A 10,747-nucleotide genomic window follows, 5' to 3' on the forward strand; every position below is an offset into this window, starting at 1 on the left:
CTTCCTCAGTACACCCATCATGTTCATCCTTTCTTTAGGAGATTCTACTGAACAAGCAAGTCCAATTTCAAATAGTGAAATTAGAGTCTTCTCATAGTTGGAGTGCACGAGTCACCTCCATCCTGATTTCTCCTCTAGTTGCTATTGTTGTCTGCCATACTTGCTGGGGTACAAGAGCTGTGTCCACAATCTCCAAAAGATTGTTTAGAAATGCAGCTTTGACGTAGTTATGAAGATTGTGGCCACCTTCAAACATCTGATTTGTTGGTCTTTTAAGGGTTAACATTTCCAAAATCAGGATGCCGAAAGAATATACATCGCCTTGAGTGGATACCTCAGAACTCATTCCATATTCTGAAATACATTAGATAATGATGGATGTTTAAAAAATCATTATCTTGAAACTAACAAAATAAAATAAAGAAAAAGATTTCATAAAAGAAATGGAATTTACTATGCTTTGAGCCAAAATAATAATAAGTTACCTGGAGGAGCATAGCCAATCGTTCCTTTTACTCCAGACGTGCTTGTTCGCTTTTGAGAACTGCCACCAACAGTGGCAAGTAGTCTTGCTAACCCAAAATCACTCACGTGAGCTACCGTATTATCATCAAGAAGGACATTGCTGGGCTTTAAGTCACAATGGACTACTGGTTCCTCATTTTCATAATGAAGATAATGCAGTGCAGAGGCAACATCATATACAACATTAAATCTCTGACAAACATCCAATGCTGACTGATATGCACTTTCTTGATTAGGATGCAGCCATCTTTCAAGGCTTCCGTTTGACATATACTCAAACACCAATGCCTTAAATTCTTGTCCCTTGTAATCAATGCTAGAGCAACATGTCAAAATTTTTACCAAATTTCGATGTCTTATGTTTTTCAGTGCATTACATTCTGAAATGAAACTCTTTTGAGCCCCCTTCTTTTGAAGGTTTAGTACCTTTATTGCAACAATTTTATCTTCTGATTCTAGCCTTCCTTTATATACTGAGCCGAAACTCCCAGATCCAATGAAGTTGTTGGTAGAGAAAGCTTCAGTTGCAGTGTGTAGATTCTGATATGACACCTTGGGAAATTGTTCAATTACAAGTAAACCTGCAGATGATTTCCTGTTTCTTTCACGCCTCCAACAGAAAGCAAATAAAAATATCAGTAAAAGAGAAAACACCACAGAAATCACGATAAACATGAGCTTCAAATTGTGTTTTCTTTGCGTATCAACTTTCTTGGGGCATGGTGGTAAGTGCAGCTCAGAAATACCCCCACAAAGATTGATATTCCCAATAACTGATATTTCATTTGCATTGCTGAAAACCCCTTCTGTTGGCACCTCACCATCAAACATATTGAAAGAGACATTTAAGTATTGAAGAAAAGAAATGTTCTGTAGCCCGACTAGTATTGATCCAGATAGGTTGTTTTGAGATATATCCAATTGTGTAAGACCTTTCATCAAAGCTAGTGAAGGAGGCATGGGCCCATTGAAGGAATTCTTTTGTAAGTTAAGGTATTCCATGCTTGTGCACTCCCCTATGGTGGAAGGAATCTCTCCTGAGAGATTATTTTCAGAGACATCCAAAGCGCCAAGGTTTTTACTTTCCTACCTCAATAGGCAAAGATCCATTCAATGAGTTATGAGATAAGTTTAAGAAAATGGACAAGGAGGAAAGACCAAAAATCTGCACGGGTATAGCTCCACTGAAATTGTTTTTGGAAAGGTCTAAAATTATCAAACTTTTCATGTTTCCAATTGTGGTAGGAATTTTTCCTTCAAGCTTGTTCTCAGAAACTGTTAGTTCAATCACTTTACTAAGGTTTCCTAAGGAAGCCGGCATCTTTCCCGAGAGTTGGTTTTCCTCTAGAAGTAATCTTCTCATCTCACGTAAATTCCCAAAAGTAGTTGGAATGGTACCTGAGAATTTATTGTCTTCGAGACCCAAGGCAGTTAAACTTGTGTGCTTTCCTAAAGTATTAGGAATAGTACCATATATCTGATTACTGCCGAAGTACAGTAGAGTGAGTTGGGCAGACAAATTTCCTATGGAATTGGGTAACATGCCTCCAAATTTGTTGGAGGTCAAACTTAATGTTTCAAGTTTGCTACAATTTGTCAAGGATGTCATGAAATCAAGGTCACTATTTGAGGTGCTCCCAATATTGTTAAATTCTAAATTTAGATTCTGTAGATCTTTTAGCCCTCCCAGATTGGGAACTTCACCAAGAAAATGGTTTGAAGGAATATTAAAAACTTTGAGGGAAGATGCATTTGTGATGGAAGTTGGTATTGGACCAGAAATTTGATTCAAACCTAATGCAAAATATTGTAGATTTGGGAGGGTGGAGAACATGTTATCCGGAAGCCGAGTCATGGACAACTGGTTTTTTCCTACTAATATCACAGTGAGAGAAGAGAGATTGTAAAGTGAAGAAGGAAGAGCACCTGACAAACTATTCTCTAGTGCTGCAAAAAATGTCAAGTTCTTCAAGTGGCCTATCTCTTCCCGTATGCTTCCCTGAAAGTTATTTTGGCCTAGTCCAAGACGGGTGAGGGAAGTAAGATTCCATATAGACAATGGGATTTCTCCAGTTAAATTGTTGAAAGAGAGCTGCAACCTTTCAAGCTTCTGAAACTCTCCCAGCTGATATGGTATTTTTCCACTTAGGCTATTCCCCGACAAATGCAAGACCCGCAACTCAGTGCAACTTGTCAAGTTCAATGCAATTTCTCCTGTCAACGAGTTGTTTGAGAGCAAGAGTGTGTTTAGCCTGAACAAACGTCCCAACTCTGGTGGGATTTCTCCATGGAAACTGTTGTCTATGAGGGAGAGCCTTCTCAAGAAAGAGAGATTCCCAACGTGAGGCGATATGACCCTGCCGAGATGATAGCCTTCCAGATTCAACTCGGTGACTCGCTCATGATGCTTGTGGCTGCAAGTGATCCCAGTCCAGTTGCAAAAGTGGCTCGAACTATTCCAAGAGCTCAAGATTTGTTTAGGATCATCTGTTATTGATTCTTTAAACTTGAGCAATACCAGATAATCTGTCTCGTTTGATGCAGCTCTAACAACACACTGATAGAGGCAAACCAAATTTGTGCAGAAGATCATAAGGATTAATCCTTGAAAATAGTATTTTGAAAGAAATGGAAATGAAACGGAGGCAAAAGCCATATGGTTATGCTGAAAAATAGCTTGAATATTGTTTTGTGGATTCATATATTGAAATGGTGGTGCTTTAATATATAGGAGCTTTAGTTACGTTTGTTCTTAATTAGCCCAAGTTTTCCCATTTTGAGTTTGACTTCATTTGTTGATTTACGTAAAAGTAGTCCGCATGCAGACCAAGAAATTCTTGCACAGTGATGTATGCTATATGTGTGCCTGGATCCTTCTCAAGGCATATATATGAAGTAAACAATAAAAATCAAAGGTCAAGTGGGAACAGTATATAACGTATGGGATAAGTTCATTTTATGTAACTTAGGTTTAAAGAATAATTAAAAAAAATAGTTTCCTTTAAAATATTGTTTGACTTTAATAAATAGTCGACTTATCTTCAAATATAGTACTCTTGAAATTTTACAAATTTTCCAATTATAATGATAAATATTACTAAACTATGTACTCATAATGTTTTTTCCAACTATATATAGCCTTGACACGCAAGAAACAAGTCATGCTACTTATCTTAATTAAATTTTCAACATCAAACAACTATTCTATTGTCATGTCAAAATGCAGTATTTTTGCTCCTACGCACTCTACCAATCTATAATGTCCAGGAAAACACACACACACACACACACACAATTATCATATGATGTCCAGAACATATATGTGTGGGCGTGATCCTAATTAATAATTCCCGGTACATAAACCCAGTTTTGGAGAAAAATATACATTTGAGATGGCGCATAGAAATTATGATTGACTTTTCCAACCCTATTGAAGTTGACATGTAAAGATTTTTCAAACGTGTTAGAAACTCCATCCAAACTAATTTGAGTTCACCAACTCAAACAAAGTTTGATACACTAATAGAAATTATAGTCAGTCTTATACGTTATGCAACAAGTTCATGAATTCCAACTTTCAGCAACTTGCATTGCGTTTTCTTTGATTTAATGGAACAACTTTGACTATTGCAATTTAATCTCTCTCTCTCTCTCTCTCTCTCACGCACAGTCCCTCTGTGTTCATATATATAAAAGTCAACCATTTCACACTTATTAGAAAAGTAAATTAATGCATCTTATATTACTTTTTCTTGCTAAAATGCCCCGGACCTTATTGTTTGATTTTTGTCTTGCATTCATAAATGAGGGCAAATTAGGAAATATGTGTTTGAACATGTATGCTTATAAAAGAGGACCCAAAAAGTGCAGTTGCCTTTTGCTCATATGCATGGAAACGGAAGAATTATATTCTTGAGACTGTTTTTTTGATTTTGAGTCCCCGTCCAAGACGTTCAATTTCCACCTTGACCAGAGATTCTAGATTGACATGGGGAAATAGGTAGACTCCTCTTTTTTTGATAACAAAAAACTATAAGTGAGTTGAGTCTCAAAGATTTATCAGGGTCAAGACATATTTCTAGTCCCAAATAAGCTTTACATAGATACTTATAGATCGCCTACCAATAAGGTCTTTACATCAAGAGTGGGATTTGAGCATACGACTTTGTAGTTACAAGCTGATTCCTTATTAATTGAACTAACTCCACACACATATTATACGAAAATACTGGATGATAGAAAATGTAGGAATGCACATGTGTAACATTTTTAAACTGCATGAGATTAAGGAAAATGAGACTGTAAAAAGTGTGTAAGCATATATGCCTGTGTTGTAAAACGTATCATAAGCTTAATGATATGCTTTGGTCTTTCAGAATAGAAAATACGCAGCATTATTATCGTATAGAAATCACAGTGAAAATTCAAAACCTCAAGAATTGATACTAATTCTTTAGGCAAAATTGCATTTTCACTTTCTTCACTTTACACAAGGTTAAATAGTGGTTTAATTTTATATAAAAGACAACTCATAATAAAAAAAATATGATCTCATATATACAATGAATAAGATTTAGAACATCAATTAATTAATTAATATGAAAATTGAATATTTACATCTTTATACATAGATTTATTTTGTATTATCTCACTTGCATGTAATATTAATTGAAATTATCTTAAATATGTAAAGCGTAATTTTTTGAATTTTATATCTTATATATATGTGGTTTAACTTAATTTTCACCTCTTTTTCATTTTTAAAACATTATGTAGTTATATTATATACTTGTCCATAATCCATTATCTACTATGTTATGCCCTCTTTGGTTTAGAAGCTGGCTCCGTTCCTGCTGGGGTACTCTCCAATCTTGTTCAGAAATATGTTACTTTAGAAACTCATTGTCTTGAAACTAACAAAATAAAAAAGAGTAATATTTCACAAAAGAAATGAAATTTAAAGGAGCAGCTTGAAGCCATAATAATAATAAATTAAATTGTACTTAGAGGAGTACAATCTTCACTTCTATTCTAAATGTGCTTGTTGGTTCTTGAGAACTGCCATTAACAGTGGCTAGTAGTCTTACTGCTAACTTCAAATCACTCGCCCAATCTATCATATCATCATCAAGGACATTGCTGCGCTTTAAGTCACAACGAATAATACCAATGCCTTAAATTTTGCAGGAGAAATGAAGATACGAAGAGTGTAAATGTTTTACAAATTTATTGGAATCGTTCAATAATTAACCTAAATATTGAGGAGCTTTATTTTATGGCAAACTGAAAGAAAATGGTGTGAATTGTGCTTTTGATCCTAAAACTCTTGTTTGGTCTTCCACTTCTACCTCTAACAATTGATCTGAGCATCCCAAATTTCTTTCCTTTGATTATTCTTAAACTGATGAATAGTCAAAAGAATTGACGTGTAACCCTAAAATCATCATCACAAACAAACGAACAGCGAAAACAAAGTTGACAACGGAAATGTGAAAAGGAAGAAAAAGGAATGATATAGTTAGGCACTCCTCTAGTCTTTAATATAGGACCTATTTAGAAGGTTGATCTTAGTCTTCAATATAGGACATATTTCTGATATTTATCAATTTTTTTAAATTACCCCTATTATGATTTTTTAAAAAATAATTAAATACAGTAATAATAATCTAATAATACACCTATATATTTTATAAAGTGAGTAATACTCCCTACTTATTAATTCCACACATACATCAATTTCACTGTTTAATGTTTTTAGTAAAATAATTTAAAAAAATTTTTAAAAATATTTTAATGCAAATATCCATTCAAAGTGATTGGATTTTTTTACCTCAAAGAACAGCTTAATAAAATATTAATCTTATTGTCTATGTCTTTCGTGGTTAGAAAAACAACCTTCTACTCATATTTTACCCAATCAAAAAGTCACTTAAAAAAAATCATCTCTGAGAAAAAAAAAACCAAAAAAAATCTCATGATGGCCCAAAAAAATCGTTTTCAGTCCATAAAAAAATTTCATTTTTTGAAAAAAAAAATTATAAACTAGCATGACAACATATAAAAGATAATTATGTAAGCTTTGTGAATTTGTAAATCCCAAAAGAAAAGATAACTATAAGATGGTGGATTTCATTTGATCAAAGCTATAACGGTGTTCCTATGCATATGAAGCTTATTGTTTTTTTAAGCGACGCCAGACGGTGTGTGAGCCAGGAAAGACTGAAACTAGTGTTGACGTGGGAAGCGAGTTAACTAGAGCCTTTTTTTTTTTTTTTGGTGAAATGTCAGGTTTTAAAAATAGTTATAGCTGAAGGTATTTTTGGGGGAAAAAAACTATATTTATTACTATCATCATCATCTAACTTAACTAACTTTCTTAATTTAATAAAAATAGTTAAATAGGTTTTTTTATTAAGGACCGGAGAAATATGTTGCACAAAGCAATACAGTGGATACAATAGAGTTGAACAAAAAATTAATGTAGTTTTTGTCCAAAATTTTAAAATGTCATTTAAGTATTAATTGGCATAATAGTATTAGCAGTAATAATGACTTAAGACTCAACTTTATTTTTTGCATCTTTAAAATTAAAAAGCAAGGACTTAAACCACAATATGAGAAGTATGAAAAACTGAGGCTAAAGCAGTGTATATTGTTGGTCATAGTAATATTCATAATCCACGAAAAACATGCATGGTTAACTGAACTGTATAATATGAATGAATGTAGCTTTACAATGTATGAAAGATTAAATTTATTCAGATCTTAATGTGGCCGAAACATTTGAAATTGTCTATGGCTAATGCCTAATATTATATTTTCAAAAGTGCAAACTTGCTAGTACATCAAGAATTGCAAGCATGAATCATCAACTAATAGTTTAACCATTTCAAAGAGGTTATACACTCATTTGGAAATGTTGATAAATGGTCGTTCTTGTTGTATTTTAAATACTTTGTACTGTGCCCAATAACATTAATTAGTATGTTAATGTCATCATTAACAACTTAGAGCAAATGCATTGTATGTGTGATTGAATAATGCTATATATACTAATTAAGTTCTTCTTTTTTTTCCTTTTTAATCACCTCCTTATAGCACTAGACCCAATTGTCTTCAGCTAACTAAGCTTTTTAATAGAAGAAATGAATAATTTTAGGGGTTTTGCCAACAAAATCTTCCTATATGCAAGTTGATGGCTTCTTAAGAAAGGCCAAGTCACCGCCAACAAAATGTTAAATAAATTTGTTTGTCAAGTATTTGTAAAGTAAGCCAAAAATAGTTTTATCTTATGTTAGAGAACCTTTTTTTCTATAGAGTATTATGGGAAGTATGTATGCCAGTTATTTTATCAATGTAAAATTGTACGTATTGTGTTGGTAATTAGGAAGATTGATAAAAATAAAACATCAAAATTATAAAACAAGTTTGCGTTTTATTACTCTTATTTTGGAGATTTGAAAAGAGATAAGAAAAAAATCGTCCTATCTTATTTTTACTGCACCTCGTATACTTGTTTCACTCCTCCTATCTCTTTCTCTCTAAGTTCCTCATAAATTACTACAAGTTGCGTTGTGCACCCCGAGAGGCATGAGAGACATTACATAATTTCATTTCCTGATATTTTTATTCCGCTCGGCTCAATCCATTAACGATATGATGATATATATTAATATCACAAAGTACATACAGACATAGCTGTAAAATTAACTCGGTTAGATTGGTTGTTTCGTTTTTATATATTGCCACAATGTATTATTATGTGTTTTTAATGAATGTGAAAAAATTATTGAAGATTCAAATATACATATATAATATAAAAGCATTTTTTGGGTAACCAAAAATTTAGGTGAGTTGAGTCCAGAGACTCATTAGGGCCGGGGCATGTCTTGAGGCTTAAAGAGGACTTATAAATTACCCATCAACAAGGTCTTCACATTGGCAATGGGATTCAAACTGACGTTTTTGTGGTTTATGAGTCGACTATTTACCAACTATACCATCTCTTGTCTGTTAAAAAAAAGCATTTTTAATAATAATAATAAAAATAATTATGGCTGAAATATTTATATTGGCAAAAAACTTTATTAGAAAATCCTTACAAAAAAAAACTATATTAGAAGACATATTTTTATACAGAAAACTTAAGAAACAAGTTTGTTTGGCCATGTACTTTTATTTTTTGTATTTTTAAAGTATGTGAAAAAATTATTTTTAAGAAAAAATTAATTTTTTGCATGCATTTATAATGTAAAAATATTTTGAATAATAATAAATAAATAGCTATGGCAGAAATATTTGTATTGGCAAACAAAACTTTCGAAAAAATTTTTTTACACAAAAAACTTAAGAAACAAAATTTGATTGGCCAAAAATTTTTGTAGGGACAACTTGGCTTCCAGAAGGGAGTGAACCTTCTTGACTTATCTAGGCAAGAAGATCCATTTCCGGTATTAAAAAAAAAAAAGCAAGAAGATCCATTGCTTTTAGAATAGGATAAGATGAAATTACACATTGAATGTGTTAGCTACTATTGACATTAGCACTGAATCATTCTTCTTGAGCACCGTACAAGGTATTTGAAATATGGGAAAGAAATATGATTCTAAAAGGAAGTGAACCTTCTTAGCTTCTTTAGGCATAGAAGATCCATTGCTTTTATAAAAATCTTGGGATAACATGAAATCAAACATTAAATGCATTAGCTATTATCATTATCGTTGATGATATTCACTGAATTATTCTTATTATAAGAACCATACAAAGTATTTGAAATATGGGAAAGAAATATCGGAAATTGCAAAGGGATCCAACTATAAATAAGACATGCCAGTGACTCAACCATAGACAAGTCATTACCAAGATCACTCTTCTCTTCTGCCTCAGTTACTTTGAAAAAATAAAGAAATGGTGAACATGAGCTTGAGCATCCCAATAATCGATATGCAAAAGTTTCCAAATGAAGAAGAGTACAAGAAGCTAAGAGAGGCATGTGATGAATGGGGATGTTTTAGAGTGATGAACCATAGCTTACCAAAGAACTTAATGGGGGAGATGAAGAAGGTGGCAACATATTTGCATGATCGTCCAAGAGAGATCAAGAAACGCAACGCCGATGTTGCCAAGGGAAGTGGCTACACGTATCTTCCTATAAATCCACTCTATGAAAATATGGGTTTTCATGACTTTGGATCCTCTCTTGACATCGATTCTTTCTGCTTTCAATTGGAAGCCTCCCCTCATGACAAGTAAGTAAACAAATAATTATTACTTCACGTAAAATGAAATATAATTGTTGACTAAGTCATGTAATGCATCCAGGAAAATAATAAAGGCATATGGGGAAGCAATTCAAGAACTAGCAGTAGATATAGCTAGAAAGATAAAGGAGTGTGTTGTGGGATTATCAGAAGTCGTGGATTTTCAAGACTGGCGATGCAATTTTAAGATGAACAAATATAGCTTCACTCTTGAGACTATAGGGCTCTCAGGAGTACATGAGCATACTGATCCAGGGTTTCTCACAGTTGTTCAAGATGATGACCTAATTGATGGCCTCGAAGTCTTGCACTTGCCTTCTGGCTCTTTTGTTCCAGTCCCTCCATTATCCGGAACCTTTGTTGTTAATCTTGGAGATGTTGCTCATGTAAATCTATCTCTCTTCATTTATCACTTTTCTCTTTATCTTAATGGCTTTCTCTTTTCTCTCTTTATGTATGGCACTTCATATTTGTAAATATTCGATCGTTTAGATTCTAAGTTTTTAATCATCATGCTTCTCTTTACTTACAAAGGGTAAAGGTAAGATCGAAAACCCGTGACATTTTCCACCAATAAGAATGGATTACATCCGACTAGAAAAGCCGATTGATCTTATTGATTTGACATGCTTCACTATGTAGTAGATTTGATTGGAAAATTATTGTTATTATTTTTGAAATGAATGTTGTAGGTGTGGAGCAATGGAAGGTTTCCAAATGTGCATCATCGCGTGCTATGCAAGGAAGGAAGGACAAGAATTTCAGTAGTGGCAAGTTTGCATGCACCACGGCATAGGGATGTTGAAGTTGCAAAAGAGTTTGTGGACACTGACCATCCGCCTCTCTTTATGCCTTTCAATTTCGAACGTTACATTGAGTCTCGTTGGTCCAAAAATATGAGAGTTGGTGAAGCACTTGACTTATTGCGTGTTGATCATCCTTCAAATACTGTTTCAGCATGA

General features: G+C 33.3%; 1 protein-coding gene and 1 pseudogene across 1 annotated transcript; one reads left to right on the forward strand and one right to left on the reverse strand.

Annotated features, from left to right (window-relative positions):
* Positions 1-3,181, reverse strand: LOC114746863 (putative receptor-like protein kinase At3g47110; annotated as a pseudogene).
* A 6,251-nt stretch (positions 3,182-9,432) lies between these two features.
* On the forward strand, positions 9,433-10,747 carry LOC114746864 (2-oxoglutarate-dependent dioxygenase DAO-like). Its single transcript, XM_028935148.1, has 3 exons — positions 9,433-9,773; positions 9,847-10,171; positions 10,478-10,747. The coding sequence occupies exons 1-3, from the start codon at positions 9,433-9,435 to the stop codon at positions 10,745-10,747; spliced, it is 936 nt and encodes a 311-aa protein (XP_028790981.1).

This window comes from Neltuma alba, unplaced genomic scaffold (genome assembly GCF_004799145.2).
Source record: "Neltuma alba isolate B1F8T4 unplaced genomic scaffold, ASM479914v2 tig00005120_pilon, whole genome shotgun sequence".
In the NCBI taxonomy this organism is placed as follows: Eukaryota; Viridiplantae; Streptophyta; class Magnoliopsida; order Fabales; family Fabaceae; genus Neltuma; species Neltuma alba.